Source organism: Ictidomys tridecemlineatus, chromosome 2 (assembly GCF_052094955.1).
Source record: "Ictidomys tridecemlineatus isolate mIctTri1 chromosome 2, mIctTri1.hap1, whole genome shotgun sequence".
NCBI lineage: Eukaryota > Metazoa > Chordata > Mammalia > Rodentia > Sciuridae > Ictidomys > Ictidomys tridecemlineatus.
The window spans coordinates 174,985,058-174,998,281 of NC_135478.1; the positions used below are offsets into that span (position 1 = coordinate 174,985,058).

The 13,224-nt window shown below is 38.2% G+C and overlaps 1 protein-coding gene across 3 annotated transcripts in view; it reads left to right on the plus strand.

Moving 5' to 3' along the window:
* Window positions 1-1,794: 1,794 nt before the first annotated feature.
* LOC110597581 (LHFPL tetraspan subfamily member 3 protein) overlaps window positions 1,795-13,224 on the plus strand; it is a 518,310-nt gene continuing 506,880 nt past the window's right edge. The window contains exon 1 of one of the 3 annotated variants that reach the window (XM_078040220.1): window positions 1,795-2,450. In XM_078040220.1, coding sequence (XP_077896346.1) covers window positions 2,009-2,450 — 442 coding nt within the window. In that variant the 5' untranslated portion in view covers window positions 1,795-2,008. The remainder of the gene's footprint in view (window positions 2,451-13,224) is intronic. The other 2 variants (XM_078040218.1, XM_078040219.1) reach the window with 2 other exon arrangements.

Genomic DNA, 13,224 nt, shown 5'->3' on the forward strand with positions numbered 1-13,224 from the left:
CTATGTTAAAAATTTTCTGATTTTCTAACAGCCTTAGGGGAGTTAAGAAAAATTAAACCTAACAGAAGTTTTGACCCTCCACTGTCACCAATGCATTGATGATGCAGCACCACAAATTATATTTTTAAAGACTGCAAGTGTTATATTGGACTGGCCACATTTAGGTCGTCTTCCTTACCTCCCCCAAATGCCTCTGATATTTTAAAAGATTTTCTGAGCGTCTACAACCACATTTCCTAGAAATTCTTATTGGTCTAAACTTACATGTTCCATGCTCATTCTGTCTGATGGACTTGAATTGTGATTCCTGAATTCCTTGCGCGCAGGAAAAGTTGAATAAGTTTTGCACACTTACAGTCTCAAATTTTTCCCAGTTGCAGCAGTAGGCCCTTTATTATCTTTTGTGTGTCCCATATCCCAAGTTTCACCCTCTGCCTCTGTCTCCCCATGCAATCTCAAATCTTCAGGTTCTCAAATGAAGAGCATGACGAAACTTGATCATGTACGGTATGACTCTTCTTCCATTCACTAGTCATTTACATAGCCAACTGAGTATAGAATTAGAGATCAAATTCTATCAGAGTTCTCACATTTTTACTTAGAGTATTCAGTGGTCATATGGTTCAAAATGGTTTGTTGCCAAAATCTGTTCCTACTATTGAGGAATCTGGCTTTACTGCTTAAACGGGGGTTACATGCTTCTTTATATCAGAATCAGAAGGAACAACAACAACAAAAAATAGCCAAAAAAAAAAAAAATAGAGAAGTGAAGGGACTAAAAAGAGCAATTGAAAGCCTGGAAAAGGCAGGGGGCCTGAAATAAGCAAAGGAAACAGCACAAGGCACAGACATAAAACAGCAATGCTCCATGGATGTAAAGTCATATATGGATAATTCCGGGGAAAGTGCCCTGAAAAACAACTCTCTGGTTAACTGAAGCTTTGGGTTGTGGGGGAAGTGGGAATACCTAGACAATTAAAACATCATCTGTTGGCCATCCTTATTGTATCCTTAGCACATGGCAAATGTCAATGAGTGTTTGGGTAATAAATGAAACACTGGCCAAACTACCCGATGTTTTCACTTCCGTGCCCACACAAGCCCCATCTACGGGAAGGTTTTGAGGTAAAGACAATCTATATCATCAATTGGCCATAGTTCATTTGGCTGCATAAGATAAGGAAACCACCTTGAGGTTTGTCTTTTTACATGATTGATTATCGGACTCCTGCTCAACTTTTGTCTCTACCTGTGTACCTGAAGTACTGTGAGTTAGCACGGGTGGGGGAGTGGTGTGGGCAGTTCTGCGGTAGTAACAGAGAGGTCTCTGGGGGGCAGTATGTCTCCTTTCCCTTGGCATTTCTCGCTTGCACCTGCCGCGTTGCCCCTCGCTAAAAGAAGCAGAGGTCTAAGCACGTTGCTGTGCGGCGATGAAATGTTCCCAGAATCAGTCTCTAGAGCCCAGCCCCTAACACCAGCCGGGATCCCGGAGGTGTCTCTGGGATTCCCGTGGGTGCTCCGGTCCCCATCATTAGATTACGCCCGCTCCCCAAACTCCAGGCCCGCTTCTCTGGTTTGCGCCCGCCACTTAAGGGACGTTCCAGGGTCCCCGCGGTTCTCTGCGCCCTGGGCACTGGCAACGTGGGCCCAGCCAGAGACTGGGAACCAAGCGGGGGCGGGGGGGCGTGCGGGATTTGCCGCCTTCAGCTGCTGCAGCTGCAGCGGCAGCGGCGGGAAGAAGGGTGGAGAGTGGTGAGGAGGGCTGGAGCCCGGGCCAGGAGGGAGGGAGGGAGGGGGGCCGGGAGGCTGTGCCAGGCGAGCCGGAGGGGTGCTCCGAGCTCCCCCGCCCTCCTTCCGGGAGCGAGGATGCAGACTCTGGAACTGGTGCTGTTGGGCTGAGGCGGAGGCAGGGGAGTTGCAGCGCGCGCGGCTCCGTGAGTGTGTCTCCTGCGCGCCGAGAGGCGGGGGGAGGCGGAGGACCGGGAGGCGGAGGAGGAGGAGGGGGAGAATGCCCGGAGCCGCCGCCGCTGCCGCCGCCGCCGCCGCGATGCTCCCGGCTCAGGAGGCTGCCAAGCTGTACCACACCAACTATGTGCGGAACTCGCGGGCCATCGGCGTGCTGTGGGCCATCTTCACCATCTGCTTTGCCATCGTCAACGTGGTGTGCTTCATCCAGCCCTACTGGATCGGTGACGGCGTGGACACCCCGCAAGCCGGCTATTTCGGGCTCTTCCACTACTGCATCGGCAACGGCTTCTCCCGGGAGCTGACCTGCAGGGGCAGCTTCACGGACTTCTCCACGTTGCCCTCGGGCGCCTTCAAAGCCGCCTCCTTCTTCATCGGCCTCTCCATGATGCTCATCATCGCATGCATCGTTTGCTTTACCCTCTTCTTCTTCTGCAACACGGCCACCGTGTACAAGATATGTGCCTGGATGCAGCTCACCTCTGGTGAGTGCACGCTCACCTCCGCGGAGGCAAGGGGCCCCTGGGCGTTCAAGCCCAGGAGGGGCTGGACTGGGAGGGGTGGGGGCTGTGCGCGCCGTGGGATACTAGACAACTTAATCCTCTCGGGCTGAGGAGTGTGGGGAAGGAGCCCTAAAAAGCCGGAACCCCCGTGGTTCCCCAGCCCGGGCACTAGCACCAGTCCGGAGGCTTTCGAGAACCTCCTAAGTGCGAGGGACGCCACCCAGAGGGGCGCGCTGGAGGCAGAGTGGTTGCTGGGCTGAGTAGGCTCAGAACTAAAGATTACGGGACAGCGGGGGAGAGGGGGTGCGGCGAAGTGGCAGCTTAGAGAGGTTGGGCTAGATGGTGGGGGGGGGCGCGCGGAGGAACTGGCACAGGGAGGTGAAAAGCGGCTTGGAGACCTTGTAGAGGAAGGAGCAAGCTCTGACCCTCTCTGTGACTATTTGTGCTTCAGTGTGCGTGTGTGTGTGTGTGTGTGTGTGTGTGTGTGTGTGTGTGTGTGTGTGTGTGTGTGTTTTGTGGGGAGTTGGAGTGAAATTGTTTTTCTGTCCTGGGCAATTATAAATATTTTATCATCCATCTGGAGATGAGTAAATCCTAATTGTTTTGGGCTTCATCCTTTTAAGAAAAATGTAGCTTAGAGTGTTCCTTAGCAATTCCCCAATGCTAAGTCTTCAGTTTGCCTCCTTGTCAGAGCAGAGGTCCTTCCATTTCATCTTTAAACAGACGTCTTGCGGGAATCAAGATTTCTCAAAATCTCATTTTGAGAAAGTGGTGTTAGGGAAGTGGGCAAATAGAAAACCTGTTTCATTAGCATCTCTGATCACTCTGCTTGTAGATAGATTGTTGCCAGCTGGTGAATATGAAAGTACTTTTTTTTTTTTTTTTTTTTTGCATCTGAGCATCAAAGTTACTTTTAAACCAGAAAGAAGGAGAAATGAATTTCCTGGTGGCTTTGAAGAGTCCTGAAACAAAACTGACTGCTATTGTAGCTCCCCTGATGCCATTCTCTCTGTCAGCTACCTTGCGTGCCCTTCCTTCTAAAGTCAAGGGTCCTTGGATCCTTGACACCTTAGTGGTCCGAAATTGTTGAGGTCCTTTTGTTTTTATGAGTGATTTGGTTATGAAGGAATATTGAACGCCTCAGGCAGCCAAAGTTTCTCATTTGTTTTTAGTTTTATTTTATTGTTCTAATTCTTTAAGGATCTTAGTTCAATATTTTGTTGTTTATTTCTGAGAAGATTTTCTGGGAAGTAGGGATTTAATTCCCGAGTTTATCAGAATGTCATAAGTTGATTAAATTCTTAAAGGTGGTGGATAACATTAAATTTCATGATCATATATCGTTAGTTTGATATAAGAAAAGCTTGTGGAAGACTAAACTTGCATGGAAATGTTTGTTTTGTTTTATATGTGTCTTGACTGATTTTGACTTGCATTTCCTATGAAAGTATATATGTGGAAAACAAGAAATGAGCACCAGCTGAGGCCTATCCCCCTCCCACATGCTATCACCTTCCTGAAATACAAGAGTTCACCTTCTCCTTCTGTCCCTGTACCCCAACTTCTTGAAGAACTCCCTCATTTTGGTTCCCCCCTATATATAATATTAACTTTTATAGATATTTCAGGAGCAGATTAACTCTGAGATTTGGAATAAATTTGTATATTATGGTTGTTCTTGACAGTTCTGGTTTGACTTTGAATAGGACAAACAGGATGCAGATGTTTTAGGAAAAGAATTGACCCTGCACAGCTAATTTTAATTTTTCTAAGTTAAATGACCTATTTAGACTGGTGATTCAAATTAGATTGTTTTCAAATTACTCTGAAAGTAATTTGTAGGTGATTTCCCAATAATACATTATTAAGTATTTTATTTTTATGAGGCTTAATATTCTAAATCCATATATTTAAATAAAAGGAAAGAAAGAAGATTGTCTTTGGGAATGAAATTAGTACAAACTGTAACTATTATCATTTTTTCTTTCCTTCTCCTGAAATAGTGCATATAAAAATCATTTATGCTGGATACTGAAATATAATGTCTTGTTTTCAGATACTTGAAATCAATATGCTATTCTAGTTTCCATGTCATGTAAAACATGATGAGAGGCTTTGTATCACAGAAGATATAAGGATATTCACTTACTTTTTGAGAAGTCCATATCTTTAAGTAGCATACTTCTTAAAAATGTTTATTTGCAATTTATTTAGTGTTTACTTGTAGTTATTTATTAATGAAGTACATTAATAAAAGAAGAATGTATTATGATAATGGGTCAAATGCAAATCAAAGTCAATTATATGCATAGATTTTTAAAGAATGAGGTATATGTGATATTTCTGAAGAATTTCATGTTTAATATGATTTCAGTTTTTAAAATTTTTCATGTCATAACACTAATAATAAACTTGACATAATGTCCTGAAGTTTCTTTGAAAATTGAGCCTCTAACCTTTAGACTATATCTCTTTAATATTATATAGGCTTCTCATGCTTATAGTTTACCTAGGCTAATCTCAAGTTAATTTGCTACATATGAAAGATGAGACCTAATGTACCAAGTTCTTACTAGAGACTATTGAATCCTCATTAGAGGATTATATATTTAGTTACCTAAGCATTTTAATGAGGTAATATAATAAATCAGAGTCAAGTAAAATATAAAATCCTTTAGGAAATGATACATTTAAATGCTGCAGAGACCTTCTTATGACAATATAGCATCAAAAATTATTCTTTTTTATGACTCTGAATGATGAAACAGAAAAATTACTTAATTTATTGGGCCTGGAAGTGATGTTGCTTATCTAGATACGTGATACAAATATAATTATTGCCACCATTAAGAACACATTGCCCTCTCCCTTGCCTCTTTAAATCATTATCCACCTCAGAAGAGAGAAGCTTGGAAACACAGAACTAAGAACAAATATGTCACACTACCTTTGGGTAAAATCCTGTCCTTTGAGACCATACCTGATTTAAGGACAGAAGACATAAAAATAATACATGAAATAAATCATGACAATCAGAGATACAGAACTATCCCAAGTCTATCAGATAGATGGTCAGATAATTCTTAAGAAAAACTTTTGTTTTTGTTTTTGTTTTCTGCATGATTTGACACTGTAAGAAAGAAGTAGATCTGTAATTTTTCTAACAGTAAGCAATACCTTGAATTGTTTTGAGGAGCCTGTATATTCAAGATTTTAGACCAAAGAAATCCCTCCACCTCCCTTTCTCTCTATATACATATATACATATGTATGATACCATCATATATTTTATATGATAATATTCAAGTAGACTTTAAAGGTTTTGAATACACCATGGATTTCCTGGTGGAAGGCAGCAGATGAGGAGATAGTTACTCTCATTTATGAAGAATAGATTTTCTCAGAGAGATAAGAACAGAAATGGGTTCCATTTTCCAGATTCCTCATCATTCTGAGTATATCCAAAAAAGGAACATCAAGATGGCAGGGCTTTATAGCAAGGCTTAAGGGCCAAATTGTTTAGTAAATTCCTCCCAGTCTTTGTTTCCTCCAATTTTTTTTTAGCTAGTTTACTTTCTTAAATTTATAACATTGTCATTTAGGTGAAGTGACAGTCACTAAAGATCATCACTGCATTTCTTAGCCTGCAATAAGAGCCTTAGCAGTGTTATGCCATCCTCACACATAGTACCCTCCTCTTATTGATCTCAACAACACTTGAAATTACAGGCTGTTTGTGTGTTTGTTTAATGTCTTTCTTACCCAGTACCCGAAAGTGCCCTAAGTCCTCATTTTTCTTTATATGGCATTGAGGTCAAGAGCATAGACAATGGTGTTAAAAGATACAGGTTTGAAGCCTGGATCTGACACTGACTAGGCAACCTGGGAATTAATCTTTCTGTATGTATGTTGTTCATCTGAAAATAGGCTTGTAACTTTACCTACTTCAGGAGATTAGTGCAAGGATTAAGTGAGCTAATGTGTATACTTAGTGCCTGGCTCATAGCAAGCAAGCTCTGTGTGAATGTAGGTATGGTTGCTGTTGTCTTGTTATTATTGATGTATCCTGGCACATCATAGTGTATGTGTTTGTCTGGCACACACTAGATATCCAGTACACTTTTGTTGAGTTAATGAATTAAAAAGAGAATGACTAATGGGACAAAGAAAAAAGGTAGGAAGGAGTGATCTTAAATTTCCTACATACTATAGTGAGAAGACAATGCTGTGTACCTTGAAAACCATGATACTTATCTTTGACAGTGGCATAAGCAATGACCGCAGTGAAAGAACTCTTCCCTATTCTTTTTTTTTCTTATGTTTTTTTTTATTGGTTGTTCAAAACATTACAAAGCTCTTGACATATCATATTTCATACATAAGCTTCAAGTGAGTTATGAACTCCCATTTTTACCCCAAACACATATTGCAGAATCATGGGTGTGACATGAGAGCCTAATTTATGAGGAGCTTTTCCCCAAATAGAGGCTTTCCTTATGTATAGGTAATAACCATTATTATAATATTGAAAGATAATCATATCTCAGATTTTAGACAAATTTCCCTTATCACTTAGTTTCTCATGAAAAAAATTACAGCATTCAAAATGGTGGTTTTATGTAAGAACCAAGAGATTAGGCTTTCTTTCATGCAGAGCAGGAACCTGTTCCAGGTTGGATTTCCTTATGCACTTCAGGAGCAATCAGAACCGGAGAAGAGTGTGTCTTTTCTTCACTTTCTTATTTCTTTTTTACTGAACATTAGTGCGGATGTGCTCTTGGAGTAGCAGGGAGCCTGCCCCAGCTGCTCAGATGGAGTGTGCTATGTGAGGAGAGCTGATGGAGGTGCTCTGAAGAGGGTACAAGCTTGGGATTTACTCAAGTGAGGACTCGGTGTTCAGGACAAGCCCCAGGCCTTACCATCTGACTAGTGCTGAGCAGTGTGAGAAGTAAATTCTTACCTCAGAAAGCTGCGAATCCATCCTGAATTCAGTGCTGTAGAATGTCCTGAAAGAAGCTTTTTACCTTGCAAGAACATTGTAAACATTCTCTTAGGTACAAAGGGAAGAATATATTCTGCTATCGAGGGAATTTTTTATTATCTAACAACACATTCCACTTTGGTGTATATAATTTTATCTGTTGATTTAAATTTTAATTTAAATAATAACTTTCTCTTTACCAAGACAAACTTGCAAGCAAATGAGTTGAAATAAATTTAGAAACTGTTTCTTTTTCTTATATGTTGTGTGACAAGGAATTTGACAATTGAGGAAATGTTGGAAAATATATAAATGTGAATGTCAAAACAAACAATTTTGATAACAGCTAAATTTTAAGTGAAGATCTGTGAAAAATAACAGGTCCCATATAACCCATATGATACATTATTAGGAGTGTTTTCCCTAGTTGTAGATCTGAATAGAAGCCTCTTTTCACTGTAAAAATGTTAACAAGATGCTTACTTGTCTGTAAATAAATAATAAATATAATAAAAGCCTACCCAAAGTGAGGAATATCAAATGCTTAACAGGAAAACATCTATTTGTTAATTATTGCTTTTCTCTGGATTGATGCTATGATCCAGCAAAGAATGCAAATGGCCAGGTCATATATTGCACTTACCTCAGAAACCTTTCAAAGTGAGCAAAATTTTAAATGGGGGTGGGGTGGGGGGAAACAGCCGAGCATATAGTTAGAGTTGCAATGTGTGGCTCAGTGCACTTCCCTGTGTGGTGTGAGGAGATAAACTGTGGGAGAGAAGTAGAGAGAATTTTGGCTCACCCTGGCGTGAAACAAAGAATTCCAGAAGAATTCTAATTTGGGGGCTTAATAGCATGACAGCTGAGCTAGTTTTAAAATGTAATTTTCATAATATATTTGAACTTTGGGGGTCAGCACCAGATTTAATTAATGGGAATTTTACTTATAATGAATCAACTGGCATTTTTATTTAATATAGGGAAAGACGAAGAAGCTGACCTTTATTCTTAATAATAACAAGATATTAATGACAGTAAGAGACTCTTTCATATAGCATAGTAGATAAATTATTTGATTACTTAAACATAGTGCTATTATGAAAAGTCACTGGAGCATTTCAAAGAAAGAAATAAACAACCTCTCTCAGCACCCTGAATGTTGACACAATTAACATCATAATTAAAGACATAAGCTCTCAAATTATGACTATGTTTAAATTTCAATTGTCCTAAATGTAATTGTGAGTGAGCATCTTTGTCATCTCCTCTGTTAAAGTAGAAAAATGAGTAGCTTGTAAGAGGAAGAGACATATTTTTTTGATTAATATAGATATGAACCATGTTTGACTACTATTGGAAAGAGTGAAAGAAGAAATCAAAACCTTCTGAAGTAGATTTGCTGGCATGGAATTGCAATATCTGAGTTTTGACATCTTTCCCAGCCTAACTAAACCAAGGTCTGCAGCATGGTAGGGGCTACTTTTGTGTGGTCAACAAGAGGAAAGATCTTAAATGATAATCTGAGTGAAGTTAACTTTTCTGACTATCCAAAATATTGAGATTAGGACCTATCAATGAAAGACCTAGTGGAAGAGTAGTGAAAGGTAATGGAAATGAATAGTAAATAGTTGTAGATCTGAAAAGCAGCATTAATTTGGAAGCAGACATGCAGGACATAACTAATCAGCATTCTCTATGGTCTTTGCCAGACCATGTTTTGTTAGAAAACAATGGAAGAGATGATTTTGAAGAGAACTCAACATTAGATTTAGTAAGCAGGGCATCATAGGGCAATTCATTTAAGTGTATGGAGACTGATTTTGGAAATACTAGGGATGGGGAGGAAGGAATGTTTTGCAAGGTCCTTGGGTAGTTTCAATGAAGATCAAGAGTGAGGTGCTGCTGGGCACAGTGGCACATGCCTGTAGTCACTATCATTTCAGGAGGCTGAGGCAGGAGGATGGGAAGTTTGAGACTAACCTCAGCATCTTAGCAAGACTCTGTCTCAAAATAAAAAATTGAAAGGGCTGGGGGTATACCTCAGTGGTAAATCACCCCTAGAATCAATCCCCAGGAATGAACGAACAAACAAATTAAAAAAAGTGATATGCTACAGAATTGAAATGGGAAATGTGTATCATCACTGATTGAAAGCTCGGTATTTGATAAACAGGAAAATAGATCCAGCTGTGAAGAATGACAGGGACATAGAATAGTGACATCAAAAATAAATGAAATATGAATAGAAAATAGACAATGAAATTCAAGGTTGAAAAGCCTGGGGAATTTGATAACATCAAAAGCCTGTTGAATTTGACATCATCAATGTCTTAAAGCATATTGACACAGGAAAAGTAGTGAATGGGAATACGTGTTTATGGTGCACAGTATGTGCAAACCTGTTACCAAGAAAGAAAAACTGGCTCTGACCTCCATTCAGAAAATTAATATAGACTCTAAGATCAAGTTATTCAAAGGCAGAGATGATCAAACTTCTTGTATGACAGATAAAAATATTGAGAAGAATTAAAATAAGCCAACCTAAGAAAGAAAATGTCATTGTAAAATTTGAAGAAGAATTGTTGTACAGTTTCTCTTTAAAAAATGTAATTGCAGATCGAGAGACTAAATTGATTTCTATAATGCCTTCATTGGGGAAAGGAGATTTACAATGAACGTTTGGGTAAATATATTTACAGAGCATTTTAAGAACATACAGAGCCACACTAGATTAATTCATCTAAATTTTAGATAGTTAATAATCAGTGATATTGTGGACTTGATTGATGCCAAATATTAATTAACAGAATATCTACATTTTAATCAATTGATCCAACATGGCTAGTACTGACCACCTGGTATGTTACAAAAACCTTCACAGGGAAGGGAATTGTAATGTAGTGTTTTAAAAGCTGTAGTTTGTGACCCTTTAATGGTTATGATATTAGCTTAGTAAATAATAATTAACATTAGAATTTGGATTAAAATAGAATAGAAAATAGGAATGCAATGCAGATAATAAGGATTTTATAAACTTATTTTTACATACTTGCACATATGTTTGCATATACTAGCTTGTAATGTGAAATGTATTACTTATTGTTGGCCTAATCAAAATGTTTGAAAAATTCTTCCAGAGAAAAGATGATTTAATATAAATTAAGAAAAGTAATTATCTCTTCTTGGAAATTTTTGAAAGATTTATAGCATTCATAAGTAATTTTGTATTAGAAGGTAGATAAAATATACTTGACCTAAGCAATTTGAAACATTTCCTTTGGGTTTTTTTTCTTGCCTCATCTATTACTTTTATTGCTAATGTGTATCAATTAGATTGTGCCCGAAAATTAGAATTATTATATGTGATTTGATTGATACTCTGTGCTATAAAAAATGACATGGTTCACCTATGAGAAACAATAGCTAAAAACAAAACCCCCATTTGAACAAATATACTTCCCTTAGTGCCAAATAAGATTCATAGGCATTTGGAAGTTGGAGAGCTACTAAAAATCATTTAATACAATCTCCTATTTTCTTGATGAAGAAATAATAATGGTAGATAACAACTATTCAGCAACTAACATTTGGGAAATCTTTATTTTATTTAGCTCTTATAACCACCGATAAGGTAAGAATTATGCCTACTTTGCAAATGAAGAAATTGAAGCTTAAAAATTGTTCAAGGTCACAGAGCTAATAAGTGGTCTGAGGCAAAATTGGAACTCCCTTCCCTACAGTAAGAGAAGTTAAGAATCTTGCCAAAATAACACTTTGGTTAAGCTAAGATTAACATATATCTAATTCTTAGTGCAGTGCCATGGTCTTCCACTTTCTTTTGCCTCCCAACCCAATGTACATTTCTGGTACAAATCTTTAATATGCATTTTCACTGTTCTGTGTTATCATGAAGGGAAGGAGCTACTACTTACAAGGAAATGATTATCTACCTGTTTACTAAACTTCCCTTTTCTCAGGTGTGATGAGGTATCCCTCATGGCATCCTCTTCATTTCTCTAAATTATAGCCTGTGGTGGTGGTTCTCCCATAGTATCTCCATGGCTACAACTCTGATATCATTGGCATTAATCTTAAGACTGTGAATTGTACAAGACAGTGTTAATTCCAGATTACTGGCTGTGGGTCATCCATATCTTCCCTGCAAAATGCAGAAATGTTTCCAGTAGAGTTGCTTATTGAAAGTTGTAGTGAAAGTGGAGAAGGATAACAGGATTGCTAAGTCATAAAGACAATTTCATAGAAATTGGGCACTTCTGAAGGTGTCAGGGTGGGGAAAGGGAATTGAGAGTATGGTCAGTATATTTACATCTTGATGTGGCAATTTATTGGCTGGATGACTTGGGGAATGTTATCTAACTATTTCTGACTTTCTTTTTTTATTTGACTATATAATAAATATAATTTTATGAGAGAAGCGGGGGAGAGAAGGAGAGGGGTGGGGAGAATGAGCAAAACATGGGCAATAAAACTATATCATTTAGCCAGGAGTGGTGGCACACACCTCTAGTCCCAGATACTAGGGAGGCTGAGGGGAGAGAATTGTTTGAGTTCACAAATTCAAGACCAACCTGGGCAACATAGTAGGACCCCATCTCAAAAAAAGCAAAACAAAGCAAGAAAAGACACTGCCCCCTATATCATCTGCTAACCAAGTATTGCTGTGCGTTTACCAAGTGAGCAAATATTAGGGAATCATCAAAGGTAGTATGAAATTAAAGCAGAAAGAAAACAGGGAACAATCCTAGACAAAAATGTGTTCAGAGTTAGATTTTCTCAATCTAATGAGACTCTAAATAGAAGTATCTATCTTCTGTATTCTTAGGATTATTGAATTAATGCACATAAAACACTTAAAACTGAAGCTACCACATAGTTAGCACTCAAAATATATTAGCTGCAATCACTATTGTTACAGCTACACTGAAGGAATTGGAGTTGAAAGAGTGGCTAGTATTCACAACATTTTAGAAGGCAGAAAAATTGAACTCACAATGTACAACCTAATGAAAGATAGTTGAGTATCATAACTGATCTACCTTGCTCTGAGGACAAGGAAGGAAATGGCTGTGAATACCTTTTATAAACTGCAGTGTTACAAAACTGCCATTGTGATTCCTATAATGGATTTTGTACCTTACTAACAAATTGCCATATTCAATTAAGATTTTAATTTTGTGTTAATACTTCTTGCCCTTTCCATATTATTTATGTGGAGTAGTGACTCAAAGTAACAGGAATGTATTTTGAAGATTATTTTTAAACTGTTTTTTAACTTCATCTAAACCAGTTTGAAAAAAGCAAGCCACATTTTGAAAATTGTATGGACCAGTTTTTTGATGGTGTCAAGACTCAAGCACTTAGATAGTTTTAAGTTCCCCCCAATATAGAGGAAAAATTATCAAGGTTGATCTAAATTATTTCTTCTTCACAGTTATCAAAACAAAAATGAATATTTCTGATCTCTTTTAACATCATGCAACAATTTAGAAGTAGCCTTTTTTTTCCATGCTATTTTGAATGTAGTTAGAATAGATTAAAAACTAGGTTTCTCAATATTTTATTTGTGAATCCTTTTCTCCCTAGGCATAGAAGGAAATATGCTGAAATTATGATTGCATTACTCAGTTTTTCATTGACACGTTGATTCTTTGCATTTCTTTCATTTCTAAAATAAGTTAAAAATTGTTTATGTTACTGTTTTCATTTTACGTTTAGAGTCATCAGGTTGTTATAATATTACAATATCAATTTGCA